At 32.9% G+C, this 14,729-nt stretch overlaps 1 protein-coding gene across 10 annotated transcripts in view; it reads left to right on the forward strand.

The window, feature by feature from the left end:
- The window catches only part of EXOC6B (exocyst complex component 6B), a 615,592-nt gene that overhangs the window by 308,257 nt on the left and 292,606 nt on the right, over positions 1-14,729 (forward strand). For all 10 annotated transcript variants that reach the window (XR_007403261.1, XM_025453542.3, XM_049096018.1 and 7 more), the window contains 5 exons: positions 165-248; positions 819-865; positions 2,167-2,287; positions 13,786-13,857; positions 14,547-14,644. Coding sequence is in view for 9 of the 10 variants with exons in the window: in XM_025453542.3 (XP_025309327.1) it covers positions 165-248; positions 819-865; positions 2,167-2,287; positions 13,786-13,857; positions 14,547-14,644 (422 nt within the window). In the remaining variant the exon portion in view is untranslated. The remainder of the gene's footprint in view (positions 1-164; positions 249-818; positions 866-2,166; positions 2,288-13,785; positions 13,858-14,546; positions 14,645-14,729) is intronic.

Consider the following 14,729-nt stretch of genomic DNA (forward strand, 5'->3'; position numbering starts at 1 on the left):
AATAGTCATTTTTATTTTTTTCTGTGATTATTATCATTGTCAAAATAGATTTTGAGAAATGTGTGGTTGCCTCAAATCTAGATGTGGGAGCTTCTCTTTTCCCATGAAATACTAGAATAATTGATCAAATTGTGTCAACTCCTTTCCTTTTGTTTATTTCACAGGGTGCCCGTGAAACATTTGAGAACTACTACCGAAAACAGAGGCGAAAACAGGCCCGTTTGGTGCTCCAGCCTCCATCTAACATGGTAGGATCACCAACTTAACTTTTCTCAATTTTTCACTTTTCTTCTCTGGCATCTATTCATTATCTTTCATATGTACTATTATTTATTTATTTGTTTATTTAAAAGATTTCTATTTATTTGAGGGATAGAGAGTGAGTGGGGTGGGGTGGGGGGAAGCACAGAGGAAGAGGGAGAATCAGATTCCCCCACTTAGCAGGGAGTCCTGTGGGGGCTTTATCCCAGGACGCTGAGATCATGACCTGAACCCAAGGCAGATGCTTAACCAACTGAGCCACCCAGGTGCCCCTATTTTTTTTTTTTTTTAATGTTGCTCTGAGATCATTTTTGGTGGATGGGACAGGAAGAAAATAGCAACTAACATCTGTTGATTGCTATGTGTCAGGCATTGTTTTAAGTACTGGGTGTGAATTATCTCATTTCATCCTCATTAGAACCTGTAAGTTAGTGTTCTATTGTTATATTCACCTTCGAGTCTTGGGAACTGAGCCTTAAGAAATTAAGGAACTGATTTTAACTTTGTCTTAATGTATCAAAGTAGAATAACTTTTTTTCTTCTTTGTTTTGTTGTAGCATGAAACTTTAGATGGCTACAGGAAGTATTTTAATCAAATTGTAGGGTAGGTATATATGTGTGTGTTTGTGTGTGTGTGTGTATTTAAATTTATACACTTTGGATACCTGGATTCATGAGACTTGGAACAATAAGTTTTCCTTGGGAAATTATTTTTCATTTTTTATTTTAAATTCTTAAGGTCTAGTTTTGACTTTCTAATAATTTTAAAGGAGTGTTTTATTGGTTTCAGCATTATATTGTTGGAGAGTAGTTTTGATGAATAAAGAGAGAAAAAGTCTGAATTGTGATTTTATTATACTTGATGTTTTTTTCTCCATTCTTGGTAAGAGGGAACCAAATAATTAGCAGAAGTTGGCAACCTTTTTCTAAAAGGGCCAAATAGTAACCTATTTTAGGCTTTACAGGCCATACGATTTCTGTCACAAGTATTTGGCTCTGTTGTTGCAGTATAAAAGCAGCTACAGACAATACAGAAATCAGTGAATGTGGCCATGTTCCAATAAAACAATATTTACAAAAACAGGCAGTGGGCCAGATTCGTCCCATGGGCTATATAGTTTGCCACCATCATCTAGAGTATACAAATTAATATGGAATTGCATTTCCCAAATAAACACCTCAAATATAGGCAGTTTATTCTCATTGCAAAATAATGACTTTGCAGTTAAAAGAAAGAGTAATGAGTTGGATTGTTCCATGAAATCTCTTTTTTATTTCAGATTTAGATTTTTTAATGTGATAGTTGTGATTATATCTTAAGAATTCCTTATTTAAAGAATTATTTAGTATGAACACTTAACCAAGATAGCTGAAGATACTCTTTAAATGCACAACAATAAAGCTATAGCAAGGTGTTAAAAAAATAAGTTTGCATTTTTTTTGGCCTTTGTACGATACCTTTTCAGTCCTGTAATGAGGAAGTCCATATAAAGGGAATCATTTTGATATTTTGTACGTTGGGCTCTTACAAAAATGTGTATTTCAGCTTCATTCTCTCTTAAAACCAATTTTTTTTTTTTAAATGTCTTAATGGCCTGGTGTTTTTAATATAATGCAGTTAGCCTCCTTTACCTGAAAACACTTTCTTCCCTTTGGAATTGCTGACCAGTATGATTAACATTTAATAGAAATGTGACTCTGATTTCTATGGTGTTTAGACAAAATTCTAAGTCCAAGAAATGTGATTTTTGTTTAAGACACCAAGTAGCTTTCTTTAAAAAAAAAAAAAAAAAAAAAGCTGTTAACTTTGAATTTGATGGCAGCTATTAATGTTTGTCAGACTCTGAAGATAGTAGTCAAACTGTAATTTCTGACAGCTGTGCTTTCTTTTTTCCTCAATCTTAGCTTTTTTGTGGTTGAAGATCATATTTTACATACAACCCAGGGCTTAGTAAACAGAGCCTACATTGATGAACTCTGGGAAATGGCACTTTCAAAAACCATCGCGGCCCTACGCACCCACTCGGTATGTAAGAAGCCCATGAGAAGTTCTCACTTATTGCTGATACACTGGCCAATGTTGTCCTGCTTTAAAATAATCAAATATGTATTATGTGGAATCACATGCTTGGAGCTTTTTCAAAGACATATGGAAGTAGCCACTTCAAATTGCCATCCTTTCTAACACTGAACTCACTTTTTTTGATGCTCTCTGCAATTAAAAAAAACAAACAAAACCAAACAGCTAACATTTATTGGAATCCTCTATGTCAGGCTTGTTATGTCTACTTCATATATATTTCATAAGGTAGATATTATTATTATATTTACTTTATGGTCTGGGAACTGAACCTGAGAGAAGTAACCAGCCTAATGTTACACAGTAAGTGGTACAGCTTGGATTTGAATCCAGACATGTGACTCCCAGAATCCATATTCTCAGCCACTACTCTATATTGCTTTCTATAAGGCCAGTTAAAACTGGTTTGGAGTTTACAGTTTTATTATTTTTTTGAAAAAAAAAAAAAAGAAAAAGCTTACAATGTATCAATAAGTTACTTAATTATGAGTTTCCATAATTTTGATATATTTTATCAAAACATGAATTTTTGATTATAGCTCACTTTATTTCAGATAGATAATGTTGGCTCTGAATTTTATTCAGTATTTCTTGAACACTTATTATGTACATGTTGACAATGGGAATATAACAGTGAACAAGATGGATGAAGTCTTTGATCTCAGAAAGTTGTATTTTGATTGGGGAGGTTCCCAATGAACAGATAAATAAGCATATCAGATAGTGATAATACAATGCAATTAAAACAGTGATAGATTAAGACAACAGGGTGCCTACTTTTGATTGGTTGATCAGAAGTGGCATTTTTAGAATCAGAATATCAAAGAGTCACTGTTAAATTAAAAGGGAATTGTAGGTATAAGAAATAGTAGTACAAGGGCTTTGGGGTTACTTTTTTAACTTTTTAACTGTTTAAGGAATGATAGTGAGGACTCAGTAATAGAAGATAATTTAGCATTTAGAAATTTCAGTAAACGGCTCTACTATCCATCTATTTGTGCCAGTGAGAAACTTAAGTTATCCATGATCCTTCAGCTTTCTTATCTCTTCATCATCAAGTGTTCCAGAGTACATACTATGTGTAAAATCTGTAATTGATGGGACTGTAGCTCTTTTAGGGAATTGAAAAATGTTCAGAGTGGGTAGAACATGGAATATATAAAACTAGGCATGGTATGAAGTAAAAATAAAAAAGTAGATAGATGTCATATTATTTAAGACCTATTTGATGCTTTAAGCCCTGGGTTAAATGGAGTGTATATGTGTTCAGTGTGGGGATAGGGTAAATTGTAGTGAGAAGATCAGATTTCCATTCTAGCTAAATTATGGATGAGGGATAAGAAAGGTTGTGAGTGAAACAATTAGACTAGTCTAATATCAGGCAAGAGATGATGGTAGCTGGACCAAGGGGTGATAGTAGATATGGAGAGATGTGGATGAATTTGGAGAGATTTTTAGGAGGTAAGATTAATTTTCTGATGGATTAAATATAAAAGATAAGGATAAAAGCATATCAAGGTAATGCCTAGGTTTATGATTTCTTTCCCTTTGATGGTTTGGAGTGGAGAGGTCATCAGTTGCCTTTGGTTATGATTACTTTGCTTTTGTGCCATCCAGGTGGTAAGGTATAGTTTGGTTAATATATGAATTTGAAACCAAAGAGGATATGTCATTGAATGCATTGCAAATGTTTTTCTCCTTTTATTTTTATTTATGGCTTCATTTTTGGTATTTAGAAATGTTAACTGTTTGCCTATTTATATATCTATCTTTTTTTTAAAGGTTTTATTTATTTATTTGAGGGAGAGAGTGTGTGAGAGCTAGCACATGAGCTAGGGGCTGGGGGGAGGGGCAGAGAGAGAGGGGGAGAAGCAGAGTCCCTGCTAAGCAGGGAGTCTGATGTGGTGTTCTGTCTCATGACCCTGAGATCATTAATTGAGCCCGAGGCAGATGTTTAACTGACTGGACAACCCAGGTGTCCCCATATATATCTTATTTTAAAATTTCCCTCATTACTTACATGTGACCTAGGACTCCTCTGACATTTTTACCATTTTATTCTTTTGTCATAATAAAGCCTGGCAAATTTAAAATTGTTTTTAAAAGTTCCTGTCTATTCTGAGACTAAAAAAAAAGTCTCATAACTATGTTATGGCTTGACTTTTTTTTTTAATACATTTATGTATACACTACCACTTGTTATTTATCTTTATTAAAGAATGATTAAGGATCTCATTTTTTTTGCAACAGTGTATCTGGTTTTAGGATAATTTTTAAAATGTCTTACCTTCTTCCTCAATATGGTATGTTTTTTTATGTAAATATTTATTTTATAAAGGTAATATATTTATTCTAAGATAGAAAATATTGAGTAGTAACAAATTTTGGCCATGGTCCCTGGCATGATTATTATTAACTTTCTTATATGTAAATGTAAATATTCTTTTTTTGTGAGTATAAAAATACAATATACAATATGTATTTTAAATAGAAACAAGCTATGTTTTTCACTTAGTGTCTAATCAATCTGTGTTAATTTTAATATATACTTGCATAGTATTCCATTGTTGGAATGTATCATTTAAAATAATCCACTTTTAAAAAAAAAGTTTTGGGCCTTTTTTTAAGCTACTATAAACGTTGCAGTAAATTTTATTTTAAAGATTTTATTTATTTATTAGAGAGAGAGCACAAGCAGGGGGAGCAGCAGGCAGAGTGAGAAGGAGAAGCAGGCTTTCCACTGAGCAGGGAATCCAAAGCAGGGCTCGATCCCAGGACCCTGGGATCATGACCTGAGCAGAAGGCAGACACTTAACTGACTGAACTACCCAGGCATCCCTGCCATGAATATTTTATAAAAATATTCTTGCATAATTGAATGCATCTAGAATAAATTCTTAGATGTGAGATTACTGTGTTAAAGGATATGTACATTTCTTAGGCTGTGGGTGCATATTGTAATTTGCTTTGCAAAAATATTGTATCATTTAGCCCTCTGAGCATTGTCTTTTAGAATGCCCATTTCCCTATCCCTTTTACTTCACAATTATGTTTAAAAACAAAAAAATCATTCCTAATCTGTCAGAAATTATATCTTAATTTAACATGTTTTTCTTTGATTAATACTGATACTGAAATTCTCTTCAGACATTTTTATTTATTTATATATCTTCTCAAAGTTTCCTGTTCATATGCATTGCCTTTATATTTTAATAGTTTAAAATATTTTATTACTTATTAACAAAACATGGATGCTAGCTTTTAATCTGAATGTTAATCTTAGGTCTGATATATAAGTTGCAAATATTTTTTCTTAGTTTCGTGTGTCTCTAGCTTTGCTTTGCTTTTCCGTAGCTTTACAGAAGTTTAAAATTTTTTGTAAATATATTGATTTTTAACTTAAAATTTATGTCTTCCTTATTCCAAAGAATATATAATTATTTGTCTATATTTATTTTTTGTATTTCTGTATGGTTACTTTTATATATATAAAGTTTTAGTATGGGGAGTGAGGTTGAATTCTTTTTTTAAAAAAAGATTTTATTTATTTGAGAGAGAGAATGAATGCATGCATACACACGTGAGTGAGGGGAAGGGCAGAGAGAGAGAATCTTAAGTAGACTCCTCGCTGACCGTGGAGCATGCCATGGGGCTTGATCTTATGACCCTGAAATCATGACCTGAGCTTAAACCAAGAGTTGGTGCTTACCCACCTGAGCCACCCAAGTGCTTCTTGGATTCTATCTTTAATTTAAAAAAAATAAATAAATAAAAAAGGTTCATTACTTCCAGTAACATTATTGTGTTAATCTCTTATTTTATTCACCTCAGATTGCCATAATGAAATGTCATAGATGGTACTTAAACAACAGAAATTTATTTTCTCACAGTTCTGGAGGTTGGAAGTCTGAGATCAGAGTGCCAGCGTGGTTGGTTTTGAGTGAGAACTCTTCATGATATGCAGATGGCTGTGTTCTCAGCATGTCCTCATATGGCCTTTTCTCAGTGTGCATACTAGTGTCTCCTACTCCTTTTATAAGATTACTGATTCCATCAGATCAGGGCCCTTCCTCATTTGACCTTAAATATCTCTCTAAGTTCCATCTCCAGATATAGCTATACTCATGGCTAGGACTATAACATATGAATTTGGGTGGGTGGGGGTGAGGCATAATATTTAGTCTATAACATCTCTTTCTTCCCAACATATTTTGGAGGCTACCTTTATCATAAAGTGATATATTTTATGAATACTAAGCTCTGTTGCTAGGCTCTATGATTTCCACCCTTCCTTTCCTTCTTTCTCTCTGCTTTGAACCAATACAACATTGTTTTGATTACTATAATTGGTATAGTATGGTGTAGTTTCTTACAGGATATGTACATTCTTTAAAATCCTCTATTTAGTATATGCTAACCATTTACGTTTTTTTTTTTTACTCTTCCAGATTAATTTGAGAATCACTTTGTCACGTCCCTTTCACCACTTACAACACCCCCTCCTCTAGTTGAATTATAGTGTTACTAGTTAGTGAATCTGGAAATTAAAATGGCGTTAGTTGACATACTTCAGCATCTGGTATTTTTCACTAGGAATATATGTATTTTTCTCAATTATTTCATGTGTTTTTGTGAAGTATTTTATATACTTTCTAAGTCCTATAACTGGTGTTTTATGTTTTTTTCTGGTAATATTTTGAGGAAAGCTTTTTCCCCAATCATATTTATTGACAAATATTGTATTCTATGGAGAGGGGTGCTTGATTTGGTTTATTATCTGTCCATGTTGGTGATTTCATCAATTTTATTATTTTCCTGAGAAAAGCTGTTTTTCTCTTAGAAAACTTAGATTTCTTGCAAGCAGTCTCTTCTTTGTAAAGTAATGGTTCTTACCTTTTTCTCTGTGACTTATATATACATTTGAGAATGTAACAGATCTACTCAGTTGGAAACTATCCTCTCTTCTTCATTATGCAGTTGTATTTGATGTCAGTAAGAGCAGGATACTTTCTAAGTATGCTGATTAAAATGTATATCTATGGAGAAAATTACTCTTAATGGAGCCTTTCTTTGTAGATGTATTGTGTATATTCTTTTGAATGGAAGAATAATAACAAAATACTTTTTTTCTTCCCAATAGTTCAGTGTCCGTCTGTAGAGGCAGAAAGTAGATTAGTAGTTGCTTCAGGCTGAAAGTAGCTAGGGGTATAATTTAAATGACATGCATTTTCTTTTTGAGGGAATAAAATGTTCTAAAATTGACTGTGGTTATGTTTGCACATGTCTGTGAATATACTAACAACTATTAAATTATATACTTCAATGGGTGAGTTGTATGGGAATTATATCTCAACAAGGCTATTAAAACATAACTCAGCATCACATACATTTACAATCATTTTATTTATTATGAGACAGAGTAATTGATACCATAGATGTTAATTCTATTTCATGACACTGTTTATTGTCTTATATTACCCAGCAAAGCAAACCAAAATAAGAGCAACCCAAACACCAAAACAGTTCTCAAAAATAAATACTATATCTGGATGGTTATTACTTATCAAAAATCTATGTATCTTTCTAACTTTCTATGTTACATTTAAAACTATTATTTATCTGATTGAATTATTAGTCATTGCATAAATTGGAAATATTTTGAAAGGTACAATTTTTCAAGTATTAGTATGTATGGTATTCTCAATGCTGACTTCAAAACATGATAGAGATCTTACATGATTCACCTTGCTTGGAATTTAGCAGTATATTAACAGTATATTAAATTTAGCAGTATATTGAAATGTAATATGCTAATACGAAGGAGAGTTTATATTGGGAATAATCCAATATTAGATCTGCTAATATAGTTGTTAATCATATAAACAGATTATCTGATAATACTTTAAGTTAATTTTTAAGATTTGAAATTATGGAACAATGTAATACTATATGGCTAAAACCTCGTGTTTTATAGATATTAAATATTGGACATTTTAGTTTGTTATGTGGTATGTAGTGAAGAGTGTGTATTGGGATATGGTTTTATACACACCCATGCCATGTTCATACCCATTTCCCTCACATATTTTAAGGTTTTTTTTTTTTTTTGAGTTAAAGTGTATACTGAGTACACTCTTCTAGTCTCTAGTGTCTTCTAGATTTTCTAACCAAATAACATAGAGAAAAACAAAATAAAAAATGAAATTCTACAAAGTACCATCTGTTGGCCAGAAGTTTTGAAAGATTTCCTTGAACTTAGAAAACATACAAAATCAGAAAATTGACTGAACCTGAGACAAGAAAATATTACATTAAATAAGGTAGAGGGAGGTATTGTCAAAGTAGTAGATATTCTTCCAAATGAAATCTAGGAACACTCCAAGTTTAGAGTTAACAAATACAATGATCAGAAATGGGCCTAGGAGAAATCATAAAAGAAATTATTTAGAGATCTACTTTCCAAAAATCTTAGCCAGCCAGCTGTTTACCCATTTCCTTTGGCCAACCTTACCATCTATGTAAAGAGACAATAGTATGATCAGTGAAGTTCTCTCGTACTGCTTTTTGAACAAAGTAATTCATCTGCTCCACCCACTTACACAGAGCCTGCACTTTATTGGGAAACAAACTTACAGAGGGAAAAAACCCATGCAAGTTATCCATAGTAATCAACCTGTCCTTTATTCAAAAACATGAACAGTCAAGAGTCATAAAATGTTTGTAGAAAACCAGTTATATCAAATAGAAGATAACAGTAAACAAATAGAATAGCCATTCTCTAGCAAATACAAATAATAAATGGACTAGGAGAAAAATTTGCAAAGTAATGGTCATTCCTGGTTTTAGGAATATAGGAGACTGGTTATTCATATCAACCCTTCAGTTGGAAACTACTAAAAATGCTGCTTTTTTGTATATATACCATATAAAATGTTCTGTAGTTCCCAAGTGCTTGGTAAGAGTATTAAGGAATTACCGAGCCAAATCCAGGGAAGTTGAGAGTCCAGAGAGATAGGCCAACCACTTAAGCTGCCTTTGCCTTGAGGCCACTTGTTAGTTCAAACAATTTGAACTTCGATTTTTTTTTAAAGATTTTATTTATTTATTCATGAGAGACACACACACACACACACACACAGAGAGAGAGAGGCAGAGACACAGGCAGAAGGAGAAGCAGGCTCCATGCAGAGAGCCCGATGTGGGTCTCGATCCTGGGACTCCATGATCATGCCTTGGGCGGAAGGCAGGCGCTAAACCTCTGAGCCACCCAGGGATCTCCTGAACTTCTGACAGCCTCTTGGGACCACACAAGATAGAAAGTGTATAATATGGTGACCTCCCTGCATTAAGCTGGAAAGGATTATTCCTTTCAGAAGTAAAAGAAAAAGTAAAAATTCTTTCCTCAAGGAAATCTCCAGGGGGCACCTGGTTGGCTAAGTCTGTAGAGTATGCAATAATTGATCTCTGGGTCATAATTTCAAGCCCTGTGATGGGCATAGAGATTACTTTAAAAAATTAATTAAAAAATAAAATTGCCCCAAATTAAAAAAAAAAAAAAGATCTTCGGGTTCAGGGAGTTTTATCTTCAATTCCTATTCTACACAAACTCTCAGAGAATAGAAAAGAGGAACCAGCAACTCATTTTATGAAGTATATATAAACTTGATAATGAAGCTCGACAAGGGGAGTATAATTGCATAAACATAGTTTAGGTTCATTCACAAATGTAGATTAGAAGTCCTAAACAAATGCTGGAAAACAGAATCCAGCAGTTTACAAGCAACATTAATATATAGAGTTTATAGTATTAAATGTAAGCTTGGTTCACTATTACAAAAGTCTATTAATGTAATTTAATGCATTATTATATTAAAAAGCAAAAATATATAATCATTTCAATAGATACAGAAAAAGCATTTAATGAAAACAACCATAAGAGAATTTCCTTAGACTGATAAAAGACATCCTGAAAAACCTATTAACAAATACCATGTTTAATTACCATTGCTCCTATTTTGTTTTGTACTTGAAGTGCTGTATCAGCAGAAAAATAAATAAATAAAGCAAGTAAACTTTTGAAAGCAAGAAATAAAATTGCTATTGTGCAGATGATATATTTTTTTTTGCTATTGTGCAGATGATATATTTTATATATTGATCTATCAAATATATATTGATATATATTTCTATATCAAAAATCTAAAGGAACTTACAGAAAAATTATTAAAGGAAATTACAAAAAAATTATTCAACTAATAGAAGAGGTTAGCAAGTTTCCTGGATACAAAATCATTATATGAAATGAGACTAAAATGAATTAAAGAAGACCTAAATAAAATTGAGAGTTGTATCATGTCCATTGATTGGAAGTGTTATTGTAGGTATCAATTCTCACAAAATTGATCTGCAAATTTATTTCAGGGGGAAAGTCTCCATAGTTTTATTTTGGAGAGGATGAGTATGTTACAACCTGATCATAATATTTTTAAGCCAGTATGAAGATCAGCTATGTGACATTCTGGAATAGACAAATTTGTTTTTTTAGATTTTATTTATTTATTCATGAGAGACACAGAGAGAGAGGCAGAGACACAGGCAGAGGGAGAAACAGGTTCCATGCAGGGAGCCCGACATGGGACTCGATCCCGGGACTCCAGGATCATGCCCTAGCCAGTTTATTGGCCGAAGGCGGCGATAAACTGCTGAGCCACCCGGGCTGCCCGGGAAAAGACAAAATTACAGAGACAGTAAAAAGATGAGGGGTTGCTAGGATTCAGGAGACGGATGGAGGGATGAATAAGTGGAACATGGGGGATTTTTAGGGCAATGAAACCTGACACTGTAATGGTGGAATATGATATCACACATGTTAAAATCCATAAAATACACAAAACCAAGAGTAAACCCAAATATAAACTATGAACTTTAGTGAATAATTGTCAGAATTGGTTCATCACTTGTGACAAAAGTACTCATGAATACAAGGTATTATATAATAGGGGAAGCTGTATGTGGAGTATATGAGAACTCTCTGTAAATGCAGAAGTGCTCCAAAAAATAAAGTCTGTTAAGTAAAAAATGCAAAGACACAAAAAAACTAAGGAAAGACATGGAAGTGATTATCATAAAAGTCATGATACTGTTTCCCCGAGTGGGGAGGAAAGGAGTTGCACAGAGCATGCAGGAGCTTCCGACATGTTGGCACTGTCATTTAAGTTTGCCTGGTAAAATTGCATATATAGGTTTCATTCATTTTTTTCTTCAGGTATACTGTACTAAAACAATTTTTTTTTAATGTAGTAAGGAGGAAAAGGAAGCAAGCAAGCCAAAGATAAACATTGTTTTCTTAGAAATCTCTGATTACCTGAATAGAGAAATTTAATTCAAAGATTAAACAGATAAAACTGCCTATTATTCTGTGATCAAGAAGACAAACACAATAGATATTCCCAAATATGGGCCAAAGAGATGGAAAATGTAAAAGGAAAGTTAAGAAACATGGATGGATACCTGATATTAATTTTTTAATTGTATCTAATAGAGATTTAGAAAGAAAGCATAGTCACAAAGGAGACGAGTTTAAGAATTAGAGAATTAAAAGAAGAAACTTCCCTGCAATGAGGAAAGACTAGATAACTATAGTTGGAAGACTGCACTGAGTGTCAAGCAAGGTAAAGGATGGGAGACAATTCTTTCATGTCGGAAATTTTGCATTTTAGTTTGAGGGCAAAAGAAGAGCATTTTCAAACATACGAGGATTCAAAGTTTACAGTTTAACCTATTTTGTTGGCATTGTGCAAAAAATGAAAAACCCAGAATGTAAGACGGGATAGGATTAAATAAAATGCGTGCAAAAGATCAGTAACACTCATAGATAAATCTGATTAGCTGATATTTATTTGTTAAGTTTAATGCTATTAGGAATCTGTACAAGACAGAGACTTAATGTATAAAAATTTTTCTTAATGAAAACTCCAGATTATTTCATGTAAACAGTGGGAAGAGGGTGCCTGGGTGGCTTAGTTGGTTAAGGGTCTGCCTTCAGTTCAGGCAATGGCTGGGGTCACCTGGGATCCAGCCTCATGTCAGGCTTCCTGCTCAGCGGGGAGTCTGCTTCTCCCTCTCCCTCTGTACTCTCTCTTTCTCTCTCTCAGATAAATAAAATCTTTAAAAAAATGTGGGAAGAAAGTGTATAACTTATTTAATGACCACTGTAAGATAATTAAGAACACTGATCCAATGAAAACCATGAGATAAAAAAGAAGAACTCATGTTAAATAGGAAACTGAAAATAAGATTGAATAGGTTCAACCTGTCAGAAATCACGGGTTGAGGCAGTTTTATAGTTTGCTTACTGAGATCCACTCATACATTATGATGACCTAAAAATAGTAAAAACAAAGAGAAGCATAAATAGAATTCTCCAAGGCACATAAACTGAATTTGAAGACCTTAATGGGAGAAGAAAGGAATATTTTGTATTATTATAGTTTTAATGCATCAAAAAGACAATAGCCTTTCAATAGAGGACAGGCAAGCATCAATATGTACAGAACAAGAAGAGTTAGTAATAAGAAATTGACAAACCATACCATTGTGGGAGAATTCAACACAACTCTTTCAGAAATTGGGAGATCCAATGGAGAAGAGGTAACCAAACTGTAATCAAGAGAATTTGAATAAAAAAATTACTGAACTTTTCACATAGTGACATAATATATCTTTGAATCCTACCCACAGAATGTATTGTTCATGTCATTTCAATTCTCAGTTTTGTTTATAAGAGATTATGTATGGACTTCATTTGTAACTTTTATTTTCCTCTGTATTTATTTATTTTTTTTGTATTGCTTGTGTTTAGTTTTGTTTTCTCTTTTTAAATCAGGCTTTCCTAAGATTTGTCTGTTTTATTGGTATTTTTGGTGAGCTTTTGGTTTCATTGATCAAATCTTTCATGTCTTCTCTATGTTATTTCTGTAGTGTCTCACATTCTTATGATTTATTTTGGCTTTTTGAGCGAGCTTTATGGGTTGACTGCTTAATTTATTTTCTTTATTTACTGCTAATTTATTTTCTTATTTATTTACTTTTATGTTTTCTGTTTGCATCTAAATATATAAATGTATCTTGAAATGGCTTCATTGCATAGGCTTTGATATCAAGTATTACATTGTTCATTTTAAAATAATCTGCAATATCAATTTTGATTTCTTTTTGACTGAAGAATTATTTAGAAGTCTGTTTTTAAATTTCCAACTGTTACAAATATAGATCATGGCTTACTGGAGTCTTTCTTTATTCAGCCCTTCCCTGGCTAATTCTGGTGTTAACCTTTTTGGAGAGACTTCACAAGTGAAGCATTAAACAATTAAATAATTCAAAATTTGGTTGTATTTTAATAATTAAAATGTTTTCTTTTTCTCATTGTCTTTTATTTCCTTTAGTCTTACTGCTCTGATCCAAACCTTGTGTTAGATCTGAAGAACCTCATTGTGCTTTTTGCTGACACTCTGCAGGTTTGTGCTTCTGTTTACATAGACTTATCTAAGGAGTATTCATCAGCTCTAGATCTTTTCGTTGTTTACCCAAGCTTGAATAAATGCCTTTTAGTTTTTAGTTGTGTTTCTTCTTTTCCTTGAGCTAGATCTTTTTTTACAGCATTTCCTGTCATCATCTTGACCAATTTATATTCTCATAAAGAGTTCTAGTCACCCCCCCTTTTTTTTGGGGGGGGGCTTAGAGCAAGTCAATTAATTGTACCACTCATTACCTTAGTTTTTAAAAATATCCTTAATTCAGATATAGTACCTGAGTGATTTTGGAGTTTTTAAACTACTATTTGAATAACAAACGATTATTGATTTGAACCATGTATCACATCTGATAGAATATCACTAGAAGTGGGTAGCATTTCAAATTTCTCTCTCTACTTGTGAAGTATGCTAAGGGTACAGATGGAATTGTAGGGAGAACTTAGCTGACATTGTCCCTGGTATATATTGATTTTAATTTTCATCTTTCTATTTTTTTCTGACTGGCTTAAATATTTTGGTATGTATCTTTTAATTTTAGACATTAGGTGCAAGTGAAACATGCTACTGTCATTTAAATTGAATGATGATATATTTCATTGCCTGATTTCTCTCATGTTGCTAATAAAAAAAATCACCTTCTAAAATGAAGTTATTTTTAAATTTTGTTTCAGGTGTATGGTTTTCCTGTAAATCAGCTTTTTGACATGCTGTTAGAAATCAGAGATCAGTATAGTGAGACTCTGCTAAAGAAGTGGGCAGGTATCTTCAGGTGAGAAATTATTTGTAGTCGTGTGGGGCGTGTGTATGTGCACAGAGCTGGTGTATATACACATGTGTTTATACATAAGGCTTCT

Source organism: Canis lupus, chromosome 17, assembly GCF_003254725.2.
Source record: "Canis lupus dingo isolate Sandy chromosome 17, ASM325472v2, whole genome shotgun sequence".
NCBI lineage: Eukaryota > Metazoa > Chordata > Mammalia > Carnivora > Canidae > Canis > Canis lupus.